Raw genomic sequence first — 19,199 nt, 5'->3', positions numbered from 1 at the left:
TGAGTTGTTGTATGTGATAAAGTTTTTGTAATTTTTAATGCTTAGGGTATTCTTTTGGGAGCCTAAATTTGGGGCTATTTATTACATTGTCTTTTTGCAGAAAAAGGCATTTTGAGACAACTGCTCTGCTGTAATGATAATATCACCAAAGCCTTTCCACCAGGACAAACACCCAAAAGACTTGGACACTTTAATTCCTCTCATGAATTATAGGGTAAATTACAATTTATTTTCTTCATAAAATCTACTTTTTAGTTTTTGTGTATGAATAAATAATATAGCAATGATGACTTAACTTTATCTTTTGCAATTAGGACTACTATGCTAATTTTTAAAATTACAATGCTATATAAAGCGAAAATTTTAAAAATATAAAAATTAATATATATATATTTTATTAAATTATATGTATAATTTTTAAATTTATATATAATTAATTGTTTTTTGAGAATTGAAAAAATAGAATTTGAGATCTCTCAGATTTATTCGGTGAGTGCATATAATTAATTTAAATATATATAATAAGTTTATGATTATAAATATATAATAATTATTAAAGTTAATTATGGGCTAAAGCTGTCCATGATCTCACATAAAATAATAATTCAGTTTATATCAATTTATAGCAATCAATTCTAGTAGGATGATGTACTTTAATTGCTTTTCTAATCTAAGGTTCAGGGAACTTTACTCATTGAATTCCCCCTGTTAATGTCTCTATCTAACATAAATTTAGAAAAAAAGCGTTTAGTGTTATGTTATATATATATATATATATATATATATATATATATATATATATATATATATATATATATAAAAATGTTAAATATCGTTAATAATTTTAATAGATTTGTTAATAAATTTAAAATTTTATTAGTAATTTTAATGTAAAATATTTTGTGTAAAAATTTATTAATATATTTAAAATTTATTTATAATTTATTAGTAATTATTATTAATATATTTTAAAATTTATTGATAATTTATAAATATATAAAATAATTAATGATGAAATTTATTAACGAATTTAAAGTTGATTAATAAATTTCAATATTAATAAATTTAAAAAATATTTAAATTATTGATGAATTTTAAATTCAATAATAATATACACAAAAAATTATCGACGAATTTAAATATTTATTATTAAATTTTATAATTAAATTAATAAATAAAAAAATATTTAATTTTTAAACATATACCATCTATTAGTAAATTTATTAATAAATTTAATAAAAAATCTTACGTATAATTCTCATGTTCCTTTTTCAAAAATTTATATTTTTTTATTATCAACAAAGGTATTAACGAATTTTAAATTTATTGATAATTTTTTAAAGAAAAAATTTATATTTTTTTAAAGAAATTAATAATAAATAGCGAATATATTACTAAATTAGTTAATAAATTAAATTTATAAATATAATATCACATTCTCCCCTTTAATCATTCATTTATTTTATCATATTTTTTTTATTCTTTTCCTTTCTCTTGTTTTTTTAATAATGTTCTTTTATGTCACTTATTTTTATCTCATAATTTTTTCTACTCATTTTTTTCTATTTTTTCTTTTCGTCTCTTATCCTTTGTCCTTTTTTTTCTCAAGTTTTCATCCTTCTTCTATTATTTTTTTCATTTTTCTTCACAATTTTCTATTCGCTTTTTCCATCATTTTCTTTCCTTTTCTCTCATTTTCTTCCATTCCCTCTATAATTTTCATTCATATTATTATTTTTTTTATTTTTTTCTTCATTTATTTTTTCTCTAATCATTTCCTTTTTTTATATTTCTCTAGTCACCTTTCTACTCTACTTTCATTCTCTCTTTTTTTTTATAATGTTATTTTTCTACCATTTTTTTTATTTTTTCTTTCTATTTATTATTTTCTCACATTTGCTTTTTTTTTATTTTCATTTCCTATATATGTTTAATAAATATTAAACATAAATTAAAAATTTAATAAAAAATATAATATAATTTTAAATTTTATTAAAACCTATTAATAATTTACTAATATATTTTATTAAATTGCTTTTCTCTTAATTTACTAACGAATTTAAATTCTGTTTGTAAATTCATAAGTATTATTAACGAACTTGAAAGTCATGAATTGATAATTTATTTATCAACGAATTTTTTACGATTTTTTTTTTGCATTATCCACATATTAAATTTTTTTTTATAGTGGTGAAAAATCTAAAATTATTTTTAATAATTTAAAATTATCAAGAAAACATTATAAATTTAGTGTAAAAAAGTCAAAATCTAAATTGAAACAAAATCAAAATTAAAATCAGAATTAGTGTAAGATTGGACTCGTATCAAAATTATTTATATTTGATCCCAAGTCTAATCCCTAAAAATCAAATAATTAAAAGTTTATACCAATTTCCAATTCTTAGGCATCGAAGGTAAACACTCTTAATTCTTTCTGAATTTTGGTACGTCTCCATAAGGTTTTTCTTTAAATTTTCTTCTGAATTAGTCGTCTATGCATGATACTCTTTTGCATTTTTTATTAAGATTTAGTAATAGTTTTTGTCTGCAAATTCTGAACCAGCAATTCCAAGACAATATTTTCTTTTAGGGCATCAACAAAAACATGCACAGGCTCATCGTTATCCTCGAGAGCTTTCGGATCTCTGGGTGGAGCTCCACCTTTGATTCGGCCAAGTGTTCAGGCTGGTCAAGCACCACAGAAAGAGAGAGAGCCTTTCTATTCCTCCATTTGCAACTGACCAACATAACATAATAGTTGCTCTGTTAAGATCTTTCGCCATCACGTGATTACATGATTTTTTTTTTATTTTAAAATTGTAAAACATTTCGTTTCATTATTTATTAATTATAATCTTAAAAATTTAAGTGGTTCATTTAATTTGATCAAGACTTAAATAAGCATTCGCCTATATAATTTTTTAAATTAATATTCTAAAATTCAGAAAATAGGATTTATAAGAGTTGTTCTTGGAGAAAGAAGAAAGCATTCTCCCTTTTTATCTTTTTCTTTTTATCCACTAGTAACATCTAACTGCTTCTCTGCTACAGTGTCATCTGTTTCTGTTACTCAAATTCATACGTATGAATGTGTCAGGATCCCTCTCCATGCCAGGCGATTATTTAATTCTCCTCGGCACGCATGCGAACAGAGTTGTGAGGTGACTTGGTCTACTCTCCTATCTTTTATCACGTCACTGAACTATACTTTCTTCGGGTAGGTCTGTACGTGTGACTTATCCGGCCAACTTCGCATTACCGGACTAGAATCCACAATTTGAAACCGATTCGCTTGAGTGAGATATGATGAATTTTGAATCAACGTTTTTTTTAGAACTCAATTTTACTCTTAAATATAGAAAAACCGTATGTCATCATAAATGTTTGAAAGAATCTTCTTTCCGTAAAAAAATATATTTTAGTTTGAAAGTTATGAATTTTACCATTTTTTAAAATTTTGAATCAATGATGATTTTGCAATTAGGTGAGCCCTTAGATAAATGTCATAATTTGAAGAAAGCAAGGTGGATTCGGACAATTACCCGGTGAAAAGATGGCACGTTTGTGAAGTTGAAGTTGACTGATTAACGTTAAAATTTTAAAATATAAAATGAAATTAACAATTAAAGCAGGTAATAACCACAGATTTTGTTGTCATTAATTATACATGATTTGACATCCAATAATGTTAACAACTATTGATTATTTAAAATTTAAATAATTAATTAAAAATAAATGATAATTTATTCAAATTAGAAATATTCTATTATTTATAATTGATATCATTTAATTATTTTGTTAATTACATAAATAAAAATATTCCATATTAATTATTTGAAGATTAAGGCAGCCACATGTCTTATGGAGGTCGGCACATGTCAATTAATGCACGTGTGCCTACCCATCTGCCCATCTTATCATAGAAACATAATCCAATTAATCATAATCCACTGGACAATGACCGTTGGAACTTGAGCAAATTGCCTTTGTCGGTTCCTTAAGCTTTAATTGAATAAATATCTTCCGATAACAAAAAATTGATTATAGTATCATACTAAGTACTAAACTCGTAATGTTTGCACTGGAATCATCAACGGGTCAGATTTTTATTTTCTTCTCATCAAGCAGTGTCAATTCTATCTATTATTGTTGCCCCTTCTAATATTTCAAATTCTCTTGTATGGTATTTTACACATAATAATTAATACAGGTTTGTTTTGACTATAACTTACTTATCAAGTTATCTGATCTCTTAATATTTATTTAAATTTTAAATTCTTTTTTTGACGATTTTTGCATAGTATTCTATTAATTTTTGTTAATTTGAAGTGTCGATGTGTGTTGTGTGACTCTTTTTATCCTATTTATTGGTTACAACCTGAGTTTTTAGAGTTTGTTTTTTTTGTATTTACATACTCAAGTATTTTAACTTATTAGTCTCTATGGCTACACACCTAATTCTTTAGGGTTTTTAAATTTCATGTTAGGGTGGAAAACATTCTGGGATAAGTTCAAGGCATATTTTGATGGCTTTCTAATATTTACTTTGGTCGCACTCACTCTTTGATATATATAGAAGGAAAGAAATAAATGTATTTTTGAGATGACACAATCTCATCTTGTTGTTATGTCGCAGCGTATCTCAATTTATTTCAAACAATTACAGCTTAGTGACATTTTGTTGATTCTCACCGTCTACCATTCAGGTCATATTTTGTTACTAACAGGGACCCTTCTCCTACAGATAATGTCATGCTTTATTATGATGTGACCTGGAAAGATCAATTTTTATCTATTGCTATTGCAATAGTTGTTTTGAATGGCCATGATACGGTAATGCATGGAATTGCTAAGAAAGTTTGGTGTTCATCTATTTTAGTAGGAGAGATACCAGCGGTGTTGGCAGCGATTACTTTAGCATCTAGGTTTATCTTCCATTGTATGTATTTGATTCAACTGTTATATGTAATACTCTTAGTGATCGACACTCAAATTTACTATAGAATATTCGTGCTATTTGTTTGCTATTTTAAATATGTCTTCTTAGTTTTATTATATTTTCTTCCAGTATATTTCTAAATGGATTAATTGTTGAATAGATATGGTCGCAAAACTATCTTTGGAACTTATTACTATATGATTGACACTTATATCAATTATAAGAGTTACTGAATTTGTTATCATGAAATGCAATACTATGTTGTAGGAAAAAAGAAAAACCAAACTCATATATTAATTAATAGAAGAAAATTAGGTATAAAAAAATAGAATTATTTATTATTAAAAAAATATAATTAATATAATTAAAAGTAATAAATTTTATATTACTTTTTAATATGTTTAATTAAATTAATTACAATTTACTTTTTCAATATCTTTGTTCCATAATCCTTATCCTTTAAAATTTATTCATTCAAACTAATAAAATTAATTAATATTCTTAATTTTAGAAAAGTTTACATTTATGCATTTTAACATATTAATATTAAATATCATAAAAACTAGTAATATATATATATATATATATCGATTATTGAAATTTCAAAGTATCAAATAATTTGGAGAAAAAATTCTCTAAAAACGATAGTTATCAAGTTTCCTCAGATTGAGATATATATATTTCTAAAGCATTATCGTTGTTTCTATTATATTTGTTTTTTAACGGTTTGTCTCCAATTAATTTAAATAATTTTATATTTTAATTTAAATTATTTAATACTTGTAAACAAAAATATTATATACTATCATACGATTTCCTAATTTCTTGACGGGGAAATTAATATTCCACCCCTGCTTTTTGGTGGGAGTGAGTTTCAATCTTTTATGTAAATCTATAATTTCATCCTCGTCAATTATTTGGAAATATTATGTTGCGAGCTGTAGATGTTTAACGTAATGTAATTGGTGGTTAAAGTAAAGGAGAAAAAAAAAAAAAAAACAAATATTTGGCAATTGGCACAAAGCAGGAGAGAAAATGGGTAACATTGATAGGACTGTGTTTTGGTGGGGATAAGGGTGGCACGTGTGTGCTTTGCAGAGGCCGTTACATCAAAGTAACTGTAGATCTGTGTCCTCTGAATCCTGTCCTCCTACTTGTTAGCTTGTTGCAGATCCTCAATATACAGCCCCACGGTAAGCTGAGGAAGCAGAGGCAATATTTTTTATATTTTTTATTGGGATCTGTAGTATAAATATAAATTTAATGATTTTTAAGTTACATATTTATTTCAATTAAAATATCTAATTAAACAATAAATTAAAATTTATTATATTTGTTTTTATTTTGTTAAGTTGGATCATTTATTTTTTCAAATGGCAGATTGCATTACATAATTATAAGAGATATCATAAGGCTTTGGTGATTTGGCAATTGCTACATTGAATTGAAGCACACATATATGAGTTGTGCAGGCTGAGGAGATACGGTTGACTAATTGAGAGTGACTTCTCTCTTCAAAAACAACTAGTGCTAGTGGCACTCTGAGCCAAAAGTGGCCAAATTCCAAGGCCTTCCAAGTTGCATCTCTCTCTATGCTAAGTCATTTCTATAATAATTACTTCTACCCTTGCATGCCTGCTACTTCTATCATGTAAAAACTTATTTGGAATGAATTAAAATCTCTCTAGTAGCATTTGAATCTAAAACCAATGGGTTAATAGCGGATCGCTTTACCATTAAATCACTACAATAGAAGATTAAATCTTATAGAGTTTAATTTTCGTTCTCAATCCATAATCAATATAAATTCAAAATTTCTTTTATAATTTTTTAAATTTTTTTATAATATTTTTGTTCCATCTCAATTTATATAAAATTTCAAAGGACTCTATTTCATTATATTTTTGGTTTAGTAAACTATATTTTTGAAAATAAAATATTATTTTATTTAAAAGTATTTAAATTTTTTAATTAAAAATTTTTTTATTTATTAATATTTTGAGTGCTTAAATATTAAAATTATGAAAAATAGGCTAAGTCTCATTGGCTACTTTTTAATTCTAGCTTGTGCAGGTTGTTGTTGAGAAGCTACAGTTGTGGTGAGTATGATGGGTCTTCATCCACAGTGCTCAGCAGTCAACAGAGCAATGGAAATTACAAATAATGAGGGGGAGATTTTAGGCACTGTGAGCCCCATCCAATGCCATTACAAGTCCAAAACAGTCATTGTCACCATCATAGCCATTATCACCTTCTCACCCCATGGCTCCCCACGCCAATCTTAGAATTCAATGACGCCTCGTCCTAGACTTCCCTGCAAGAAAATTTACTATAGCTTCTTTAATTTAAAATAGTCTATTTTTTAAATAATTTATTTTTTAAAAGTATACTTCTTAAAAAATTTAATAAAAATAAAACTATTTTAATAAATATTAATAATTCAAATAACATAAATACTCTCCCTTCCATATCATCGCTAGTTAATTCAATATAGAATATTTTTATAATATTTAACACTTGAATCACATAAAAATTAATATATAATTTTCTATTGATATAATAATTAATAAAAATATATATATTTATTTAATTTAAAATTATTTATTTTTTAAAAAATATAATTACTAAAAAGTTATTTCTTAAGAAATATGAAATCTATTTAATTGGTATATTAAATTTCAGAAAAGTAAAATTGTATAGATGAAAAATGATAATAAAAATCACATAAATACTCTTATTTCAATACCAAAGATTCATTAATTCAATATAATATATTCTCTAATATCCAGTAATTACATAATAATCAATATATAATTTTTTATGATGTATTTAATAAAATATTATTATAATTAAAATTTTACACGGCCTAAAAACACTTATAAATTAAAAATAAACTAAAATAAAAAAAAAATCTAACTGAAATAAAATTACAAAACATAGAAAGCCAAGTTGAAGTTTAATAGTCCAAAATAAATAATGATAAACAAATACCAGCAGAGAAGAATGCTTGAAGGAAAAAAAATGGATATTAGTGAATAAATCAATGAGTAAGGAAAAATAGAAAATGTATCATAATAGTAAGGGCAAAGTGGGAAGTAAAAAAAAAAAATTATTCAGAAACTCTACTTAATCGAGTGATTCTAGTTAACTTACTTTCTCTGCAGTAAAATAAGTAGAAGTAAATAGAGTTGAAAACCTTCCAAAAATAGGCATCTATAATTAAGTTTCTAATAGCTTTATTTTGATATCACTTGTAAGATTAACCATTTAATATTATGTTAAAATCTTTCCATAGAATTTAGAGAGAGCTTTCTCTCTCTGTTTCTATAGAGAGTCTTTCTAGAAAAGCTGAATTTTATGTTTTTCGATTGGCTGATAGTATTTCCTTTTTGTTTTTGCTAATGGCAGCTCTCTCTAATCGACCGGTGGTCCGGTGGATGTTTTATGTGCTATTTATATGTTATATCTTTTCTTTTTGTTTTTACATATTTAAATTAAAAAAATAAAAAATCTTTGTTGATATGGTTGTTGCATACAATGAAACTATTAATTTTTATGTTAGAAGCAATATCGTGAGATAGAATTATTTAGACTATATCAAAAAATTTTAAAAATAAAAGATTAAAAATTAAAATTTTTTATAGAATTCTTTAAAAATTAAAAGCGTCTCAAATAATAAAAAAATATTTTATAATAATAAAAACTTTAATGCAGAAATTTATAAAAAATTTTTAAAAAATAATTAAAATGTAAAATTGACTCTAAATGATATAATTTAAATTTCAAATTTTGTGATACACTTATGTCTCTTGTCGCATTTTTAAAAATCACCCGTCTCAAAATTTTATTTTCGAAAAAGATATTATGGACATCCAATAAATATTATAAGTAAAAATTAAGTTCGATTCAAATTTTCTATAAAATTTAAGGTTAATTATTTTGCATTATATCGTATATTTTCGACAATTATATTTTAGAGCAAAACTCTTTATATTAGTGTTTGTAATACTGTAAACCTATAATAGATCGAGACGCTAGGCTCTTTTCATCACTTCTCAAAGAAGAGCATTTTTGGAATAACAACATGGAGATTTACTTTAAATGATTTTTTTAGTGTTGATTGGGTTTATCTCAATAATTTTTAAAGAAAATTGTCTAGGATGGATGTAGTTATTTTTCGGGGTGATGATGGTGGTTTGAATAGTAATCCTTTCAGGCAGCAAAGGTTAAAGCACATAATTTATTTTCAGTTTTTTTAAGGTGAAAGTGGCTTACTTTCAGGGATTAAAATAGCAAAAAATCTAAATAAGATATTGATTAATTGAACTAACACTTTTTTTTTTAATGGAGAATGATAGAAAGGGAGGAAAATAAAAGGTGGGTCATGAACAGATATCATATAAATGGTATTGTAAGAAGCAGAGGTCGGCTCACTGGGGCGGGTGGAGGAAATTGCATTTGAGATCTAAATCTAGAAATTGTTGCTGATGACTACAAAATTAAGATAGGATAGGCTAGGCTGAACTTGTAGGCAGTTGATCATGAATATGGCCAATAGCATTAGGCAGGTTCTTGGAGTTCTCTCCACCACCTAGAAAAACCTCACAAATTAATTTTTTTTTTTAATTTGAAGAATTAATTATTATTATCGTTATGCAGAAAACATCCAAATGTATGCCTAATAATATCCAAAAGGGTGAGTGTTTGGTATCAAATAATGTCCATAAGAAAGAATGGAGAAGACAATTAATGAAGATGAAGAAAGACAAGAAATAGAATTAATTAAGTTGACATCTGGTGATGGATTCTTCATATAACAATCACACACGTGTAAACTTTGAATTAATAATATGTATGCATATTAACCCCACCACAAATAATTCACTTCATTATTGTTCATTTGTCAAAACTTGTCACTCGGACTCCTTTGCTTCTTGTTAAGGAGATAATTGGGTCACCTTTGCTTCCATATATATATTCATAATTTTTATTTATTTATTTATATATATTAAAAAATATATATTTTTTAATTATATTTATTTTAAATATATTACGTTTTATTAAACACTAACTCTTCATTTAATATAATTAATTTTCAAAGTAAAAATTTAAATAAATTCTTATAAAATTATATAAGAATTCAATTTTTTCTTTTAAAATGAAAATTTTTTAAATTAAAAAGTATTTAAATTATTTTATTCTAAATAAAAAATTTAAAAGGAGAAAATTAAATTTAATTCTTGTAAAATTTTTAATTTCAAATAAGGGTTAAGAGATATTATGAGAGTTGTTTTTGGAAATAAGATAAAATTAAATAAAATTATAATAATTAATTTATATATTATTATAGTTTAAAAAAGAAAAGTAGATAATAATATTAAAATAATAAAAAAATTATAAAATAAAATGAGTATTTCATTCTGACCTAACGACAATGTACAAGTTACTCTTAAATTTTGTTTAATTATACATTTTAAAATAAATAATTTAATTTCATTAATTTTCTAAATTTACTTTTAATTTACATGTTAAATAATTTATATGATCATTACTTTATTTAAAAAATCATCTTTCATTTTTTCCCATTCAAATTTTACTTTAAATAATATATAAACACATAATATGCTTTAAATTTTAAAATTTCATTCGACTTAATTTTTCAAGAATAAAATTTTACATGATTTAATATGATTTATTTTAATAACACGTGATTATATTATTTAATTATAATGTATATATATTTTAATAAGTTATATTATAATTTAAATTTGATCTTTATATATAATATTATAAATAAATTCATCATTACATATTTATTATTTTTATTAATCAACCATTAGTTTATTTTTCTAAAGAATTTTTAAAAGTCTATTCTTTTAAACGAGTAATTTAATATTAATGATATTTTAATATTTTGTGTGCATAAAGATAGATTGAGGACTAATTTTATGTCTTGAAAAATATATTTTAAAGATAAAACATTTTGAAATGAATTTTGGTAAAATTAAACTATTTCTGCTATTATCTTATTGCACAATAATTTTGATAGGGCTGTGTTTTTTCGGAGGGATTTGAATTTTTGTGCTTGAAGACGAGCACTATGCAAGTGGGGGAGAATTTGATGAGTTGTAAAATTTACTACTTTTTTCATATTAAATTCTATGATTTTGAACTGAAAGTGTAAAAAAAAATAAAAAAAAATACTATTTTAAACTATTTCTATTTGAAAGGTATAGCTTTATTCAAAACTGTAATCAAAATTCGATTGACAGATTGTAAAATTTTTATTTTGTTAACAGTACAAAATTAAAACTGTTTTAGATATCTATAAATATAATCATATCAGGATTAAGAAAACAATTATAGTAAAAATAATAGATTTATTTTATTTTTATTTTTTAAATTTAAATAATTATATTTTTATTTGTAAAAAACCTGTATAGAGGTTGCTTTAGAGATAGAGAGGCATTTCTTTTCATTTCATCTCTCCACAATCATCTCTACACCTCTTATTTTCTCTCCAATCTCTCTTTCGGTCCTCTCTAGCCGGTCACCTTTTTCCTCTTTTTTTTTTTTTTAAATTAATTTATTATTATTCTGCAATTTTGTTATGCCTTTTTAGTTAAAATTAATCAAGATTTATTTATATTATGAAATTCGTTCTTAATTTTTATTCATTTTAATTTCTGTTTTCAATTTTTTTTATTTTTGAGAAACATCACTTTCATTATTTTTTCTTTTTGAAATTCAAGAGATTTATTGAATTTTTTAGATTGATAATATATTACTAATTAATTCAAATAGAAATATAATTATTTAATTTGGTTAATACAAGTAGTAATTAACATAATTATTTATAGTAAAAAATTAATTAATTTAGTTTAAACAATTCACTTGCAATTATTGATCAAATTTAGATTCTTCTTTTCTTAAAATAATTAATCAATTAAATTTACATACTTGATGAAATTATTAATTAATTAAAAATTAATTTAAGCACTATACAAATTAATTTGATTTTAAAGAAGAATTGGTGGTATTCACTTGTTTAAATATTATAAGGACAATTAAATAAATCACTTTTTTAATAAATAATTATATGTAAATATCTCAACTCCAATTACTTGCAGTTAAATTTTTTAATTAATTAATTATTTTATCATTTGAGTTGCATTATTTTATTTCTTTTTTAGTCTCTCTTCAAATTAATTTTTTAATAATTTTTTTTTAAATATTTTTTTTCTCACTTGCTACAAACATTAAATAATTTTAAAATCATTGTAGAATCGACACTCATTTATTTTATTTATAAAAATTATTAAATTAAAAAAAATAATTTTAATTGATAAATTCAATATCTCTCCATTATAATATTTTATTTAATAAATATTAATTATATATTATATTTATTTTCGGTGTTCATATATTATGACAAGTGAGATAGTTCCGTATGTGGATTTTTCTTTTCCTTCTGAGTAGGAGGTTTTTTCTGTTTTTCTTGTTTTGTTGTGTTGTTGATTTGTTTTTCTATTCTTTTATTACAGGAACGGGTTTCATATTTCAATTTCTTATGTATTTTTGATAAAAAAAAACTATCAATGAGATAGTTTAGTTCAGGGTTGATTATCTTCTTAAGTCGATATTAGTAGCGAGTAATATTCGGTTTAAATTGAAAAATCGATTAAATTGAATTAATTTAAAATTTTATTTTTATTTTTTATTCAGTTTAGTTCGATTTTTAATTTTAAAAATTTCAATTATTTTAATTTAATTCGATTTTGATCAGAAAAAATCGAAAAAATTGAATCGAACCATATGTTATTTTCAATAATATAGAGAAATTAGATTATATTAAAATTAAAATATTTTAATTAAATTTTAAAATACTAAAAATAAAGCATAAAAATAAAAAATTTATTAAAAATTGAAATCGATTAAATCGAACCGAATCAAACTGAATCAGATTGGTTTAATTTGATTTTTGATTAAAATCAATTCGATTTTAATTTTCATAAATACTAAAATTTTAATTTTCAATTTATTCAATTTGACTAGATTTTAAATCGAATAAACCGAATGATCACCCTTAAATATTAGACTTTAGCAATATCACCGACTCATGAGCAGAATTCTAATTATCATATTCTTACTATTGATATTAATAAGTGTTTTTTCTCTTGGCCATTGCAAGGATGACTTCCATCACTCTATCTCTCCTAACTCGATTGAACCGGTTAGATTTGAAAGGTGATTTTTACGAGGATGTCTTTGCTCTTCGGTATACCTGTTAGCCCTCCTAGGCATTGTTGATGAGGCTCCACTTTTCTGTAATTATTGTTTCTTCCTTCTGGATCGAGTCGTCCGATTGAGTGGTTTTGAGCATGCTTATGGTTGCTCTGAGATTGAGCCTCTGAGACAAAGTTGGTTGGTTTGCTCTGTCTAGACATTAATAAGGCATTTGTCATAAGCGTCATGAGTTCAGTGAAACTCAAACAATTGAATTCGGGACTTGACATCTCTGAAGATTTCCACTCCACTTGTATAAATTAATTTATAACATGATAATGTCAACAACTGCCTGTTTTTTGGACCCCACCACTTTGGTTGGCTAACTTGTCTTTTAGGTCACGTAGAATTTGAACGTTATGATCTTTTCTCATTCTAATTCTAATTCACCCCTATCCTACATTTTTAAATTTCAACGGTCCGTCTATGGTAACTTCATCAATAAATTGGACCGTTGGAAACCCTCCCTCCACGTTAAAGGCTATCCCCCATTAAATCCCTCTTCTAATTCTTCAAGCTTACACTCTCTCATTCAAACTCATCTCACTTCTGTACTTTCTTCACTCACCATTCCTGTTCTTTTCTTTTCTGGGTTTCGTTTCCTCTGCCATTCACTGTAGCCTACGATGGAGAATCTGCAAGAAACGCCTAAGGAGGAGCCTATGCAATCCGAAGCCACCATATCTGAGTGCTGCAAAACACCACCTCATGATCATAAAATTGATTCCAATTCTTTAAATTCGATCAATGATTTGCGCAAAAGTAGCACCCCAGATAGACTCAAAGTTCCTAAAGCATTTAAGTACCCTGAAAGGTGCAGAAACAGAGCTCTTCCCCCCGCCCCCCCTTCCTTCAATCTAGCAATCAACAGCAATTGATGTTCTCAGTTTTGTTTATTTATGGAGATAACAATTGGTTATTTTTCAGGTATAGAAGCCCAACTGATCTTATGGTGTCACCAATTACAAAAGGCCTTCTTGCAAGAAACAGAAAGGGTGGTGGTGGTGGTGGGTTGTTGCCCCCTAGCATGAATCAGCCTAGGGTATGTTACTGAACAGCTAACTGGGACAGCAGCTTTGATTTGGTTCAGTTCTTGGTGCTTATAGTTGCATTTAGAAGGATTCTTTTAACCCTTTTGTTCCATTGTGGCTGCAGGTTCAAGAAATATCTCAGGATGTGGTCTCTTTCAAGATTGAGATATAACATGACATTGATTCACAAAGCTGAATGATCAGATGGATTCTTGAACTTGATGAATTTATCTGTAGAGTTAGTCCTGTTGTTTCTATTAAATAATTGCAGCATTTTTTTGTTTATGGAATGTATTCATATAGCTAAATCTTCTTCTTGTCTTCATTTCTTTCTTTTAGCGATTTTGTTGTATCAGACAAAAATTATACATGGATCTTGTATTTCACATTGAGAAAAGAACAAAGTTTTGAATAAATTGACAAAATCCTAATGGTAGATAATGCTTGAATTCTTCTCACTCCAAGCGAACTTGATACCACTGGACTGAACCAACATCTCCATCAATTTCAAGTTCACAAACCGAACTTACCAAGAAAGAAACTGCATCATCAATGGTTTGAAATCTTGCAAGATCTGGTGGCAAGGCCGGGCTAGGCCAATTCTCAAGATAATCTTTCAACTTAGCTTTTAGCTCTTCTTCAGAAACAAACTTCTCATCTTCTCCAGGTTCTAAGAGCACATAAGTTTCTGTACTTTGATATATCCTCCTCCTCCTCATTGCAGAAACCTGAGATCAGAAAACAAATTATCAGCACATAAATAACCAGAACAATTTATCAATGGAGAAGAACCTTAACTTTTCTTACCTTTACTGGATCTCTGTGCCGGCTTAAAAAGCTAGAGTGTTTGATATGGATGGGAGAGAAATCCTCAGCAATGCCAGCTGAACTTGGTTTCAGAAATTGTTGACAAGTTATCTGTCTCTGTATATATTTACCTATATAAAATTTGGATGCAGGAGTCAGCATCAATAACTGCAATGTTTTAGTTTTCTTTCTGTTAGAAGCAACAAAAACAGAAGAGGGTGGTATATGCAGGTTTGAGAAATTCTACAATAATCTTGAAAGAAGGCAACAATGTCATACAAAGCCTATCTCAGTTCCAGGCTCCAACATGCTAATAATTCCAGCATATATAATGAACTCTTTATATATAAACTAGAACTAACTTGTAATTTGCATAATTCAGAATAAACAAGAGAAATCATCATAAAGGAAACACAGCTAAGCTTACAGTGGAGACTCATAGTTTGTAAGTGGAGCTTCTCTAAGGCTCCCTCCATTGAAACAGCAGCACCTAGTGCTCTCAGCATTTGCTCCGTTGTATCTGTGCTAGAAACAGTCAATGTAGGTGGAGCTGGAGATAAGAATTAAATTGAGCCTCTATTTTCTCATATACCTTATCCTCACATATTTACATAAATACCCTTTTTATATATTGCTTACTAATTTTATTTTTTAAAAATTTCCCTTTCTTTATTATTTGCTTTAAGTTAAAAAAATTCCAAATTTTGTTAAAAATTAAATTCTAACGTAGATATTCATTTGATGTAGTCTAACAGTAATTTTCCCACTGCATCACTAATATAAAAAAGTGTAAAAGGTTTTTTCAAACATAATGAACTTTTGATATTTATTTTTTATCATTGAAGTTGAAAAACAAGAATCCAAATATTTTTGATAAATGAATATCTGAATTCCATATTTTCAAATGGTGAGGGAAAATTAAGACTTGGGTTATAATTTTTTTTACAGTAGATTACCAAACTTGACTTGTACATATTTAGACCTGTAAATGAAATAAACTATTTTTGAGCTATTTAAGATTCGGCTCGATAAAAATTCGATCGGATCAATTCGATTTCTAAACGAGCCGAATTCGAAGTTATAAAACTTTTTAATAAACGTGTCAGATCTTTATAAAGTTCGGGCTCCGTGGGTTGGCTTACACCCCTACACAGATTGAATTGGAATGCTTTGGTTAATTATGGTTAAGGATGTGGAGTCCAATCTTCTGGAATTAACAGATTGTTATACATTTTTCTGATTATTATTATTATTATTATTTATTTTCCCACGTAGGCAGTTATTGAGTTAAAATTGGCACCAATATCAGTTCCTTTTTAGTGGCAGGAAACACACCGAAATTTTCTCGTCCTTCCACTTATTACATGTGAACCTTAGCTGTTCCTGAATTGTCCTGCCCTAACTACTCCTTTTCTTTACACATTGTTTTGTCTGGTCTTGTTGCACCCTGATTTTATTTTCTTTTTGTGGGTTCAACTCTGGGTTTAATCTTCTTCACATCAGCCTTTGTTCATCTCCTGCTTTTGGGATAAACATATTCGAGTAATTTGAAGAGGTTCTTGAATTGAAGGTTTTGGCTTGTCAACGCAGATCTTGACAAACTAAAGTGAGTGACACTTTTGATGTTTAAGGTTAAATTTACATTTTTTTTCCGTTTAGGGGTATGACATATGAAACCTAGTTGATTACAGAAACTCATGTGAAATTCTAGAAAATAGCTCAGAAATTTGATATGGAGTTGATCGATGCATGATTGGTGATGGATTTGCTTTGATTACATTCGATATTGTCACTTTTGATAATTTTTCTTTTATTGAATGCCTACTTTTCGTGCAAATCTATCAGGATTTGCATAATGCATCAGCAATTTTGTAAAGAGATTTGTAAATTTTATCTTTGAAGGGTAATTGCACGTATCCCATTTGAATATCTCAAAATTGTGTTCATTTTCTCCATTGCAGACTCCAGCAGTGAATTTCTGCATCAAGAACCAAGATACAATATCGAAGGTCTTCGAAGGAATTTGTGTGATCACTGATCAGATAAATTAATTGGCAGCATGGATAGTGAAAATGGATTTGCGTCAAAGAAGCAAACAACAACTTCAGAGGGGACAAATGATGAAAATGTTGTTTTTCCTCAGCACAAAATTTCCATGTTTTCATCATCATCCTCAGAATTTTATACCCTTGAACAATTAAAAGAAGCAAATCTTGAAGTTGTATCTTCACCAGAAGTTTCAGGTTCAGGTCAGGAGCCTATGAGAATAACGAAATCATCTGGGGGCTCTGATCGTAAGAGGATTCCGTCGTCCCTTTTTGCCAGTAAGCCTGGAACGTCATTGGAATGGAGTGTTACTTCAAATGAATCACTGTTTAGTATTCACATGGGAAATAACAGCTTCTCAAATTATCAAGCTTTCATGCTATACAAATCCGGAGAACTTACCAAGCTCGACGATATGCACAATACCCCACCAAGCTTGCTTCCTGTCCTCGTAGAGCAGACTCTAGAAAAGAAGATGGAGGAAATGAACAAGGGCTCAAAAGTGGCAGAAGAAAAACCAGTTGAACCTGCAAAAATGGAACCTGAATTCTCAGTCAATAACAGCAAGACAATTCCAGAGGAAACTAAGAAAAATGTCTGTCAGGAAAAGGCCACTCCTGATGACCTCAGGAACTCATCCAGCAGGACTCATTCTTTTCATTTCCCAGCGTAATTAAGTTACCCAAGTTTCTTGCTTTCCATCTGCCAATGTTTTCTTGAAGCTAACACATTTCTGTTTCATTTTCAGATTGGAAACAAATGGGGCAGGAAATGTCTCTGTGAAAGTGGTGATGGATAAGCAGACTTCAAAGAAGCAGACAAAACAGGAGTCACAACCACAAACGCCTGTAACACCAGCAAAGCCTAATGGGAAAAGTTGGTTTTCTTGCTTTTCTTGTTGCTCTCTTGGTTGTTGAGAGAACATTGATTCTGGGGACGATTATTTAAGCATCTCAATTGATCTGTCAATGGCTCTTTTATAATTGTAGAATCCACAGCTTAAAAAGATGCGGATGATGTCTTACATATAGAGGAATTGCAGAATCAAGTGATCTTTGTCCTTCTTGATTTATGTGAAGGAGCAGTTGGCTTTTCAGTTTTTTACAATTAAAATGAAGTCATTGACAGAAAGATTATGCAGAAAGATCTATATAATGTTCTGAAAGTCCAACTCAAAGAAGAAAAGAAAATCCATTTTTAAAAAAAAATGTCCAAAGACAAAAGGAATTTTTAATAATATACATAAAAAAATTATTTTCTGCAAATGAAACCTTAACTTATTGTTTCAACTCCAACAAAATTAAAAGAAACCAATTAGCTAGGCCCTCGGTAATTAACAAGTGATATATCTCCTGATGTCAACATCATCGAATAAGTTATTTGTTTATTTATTTATTTTTTTTTGAAGTTATTATATTTTAACTATAAACGTCATTCATTCATCATTCTAACGCCATTTCTGGGTTGCCTTATCTCTAATTTCTCAAGCGATCGTAGAGTAGATCTCAGGAAAATTACTTGTTGCAAAATTTCTTTAATAAATTTGAGCGTGTAAATATATTTTTATTTTCATCGTATGGATTTATGTGAAAGGCTTTTTTACGTGCTTTTTGGCTATTTCTTTCAAGCGACTTGTGGAGGCGGACCAGCGTAGACCTTTATGTCTTCTATCTCCCTTCCTGGTATTTTTCTGTGGGTGTTAAATTCCACATATATTATTGAATTTGGGTGCTATGCGGTATAAGTTTCTTTATTATTGCGGCACACCGTCCGAAATATTTTTTGCTTTTTCTATAAATTAATAAAATATAATTAATATATTTAAAATAAAAAATTTATATTATTTTTTTAGTGTATGCTATATTCACACACACATATACATATATATATATATATATATATTTTTTTGAATATGTAACTATTGCATTGAAAAACCATATGAGCCAAGCATTACAAAAAGGAGTCAAAAGCCTATAGACCCAAAAGTAGAATCCCAAACCATAACCCATGAATACTAAGCCCAAACAACAACCATTCCCATAGCCCATTCCCAAGACTGTCATTGAATCATCCACCGTCTCCACGATTCC

General features: G+C 27.1%; 3 protein-coding genes across 3 annotated transcripts; 2 read left to right on the top strand and 1 right to left on the bottom strand.

Annotated features, from left to right (window-relative positions):
- The first annotated feature begins 13,651 nt into the window (after positions 1 to 13,651).
- Positions 13,652 to 14,672, top strand: LOC110621653. The gene is made up of 3 exons (XM_021765925.2): positions 13,652 to 14,039; positions 14,153 to 14,267; positions 14,381 to 14,672. The coding sequence occupies exons 1-3, from the start codon at positions 13,852 to 13,854 to the stop codon at positions 14,426 to 14,428; spliced, it is 351 nt and encodes a 116-aa protein (XP_021621617.1). The 5' UTR covers positions 13,652 to 13,851; the 3' UTR covers positions 14,429 to 14,672.
- LOC110621643 (protein CHLORORESPIRATORY REDUCTION 7, chloroplastic) lies at positions 14,612 to 15,642 on the bottom strand. Its single transcript, XM_021765914.2, has 3 exons — positions 15,491 to 15,642; positions 15,064 to 15,194; positions 14,612 to 14,984 (listed from the first exon to the last, which is right to left on the bottom strand). Exons 1-3 carry the CDS (start codon positions 15,567 to 15,569, stop codon positions 14,712 to 14,714), a joined length of 483 nt encoding a protein of 160 aa, XP_021621606.1. The 5' UTR covers positions 15,570 to 15,642; the 3' UTR covers positions 14,612 to 14,711.
- Positions 15,643 to 16,399: 757 nt separating this feature from the next.
- LOC110622453 lies at positions 16,400 to 18,181 on the top strand. The gene is made up of 3 exons (XM_021766957.2): positions 16,400 to 16,669; positions 17,025 to 17,778; positions 17,858 to 18,181. The coding sequence occupies exons 2-3, from the start codon at positions 17,123 to 17,125 to the stop codon at positions 18,024 to 18,026; spliced, it is 825 nt and encodes a 274-aa protein (XP_021622649.1). The 5' UTR covers positions 16,400 to 16,669; positions 17,025 to 17,122; the 3' UTR covers positions 18,027 to 18,181.
- Positions 18,182 to 19,199: the final 1,018 nt, after the last annotated feature.

This window comes from Manihot esculenta, chromosome 1 (genome assembly GCF_001659605.2).
Source record: "Manihot esculenta cultivar AM560-2 chromosome 1, M.esculenta_v8, whole genome shotgun sequence".
In the NCBI taxonomy this organism is placed as follows: domain Eukaryota; kingdom Viridiplantae; phylum Streptophyta; class Magnoliopsida; order Malpighiales; family Euphorbiaceae; genus Manihot; species Manihot esculenta.
This window is presented reverse-complemented; position numbering and strand designations above follow the sequence as displayed.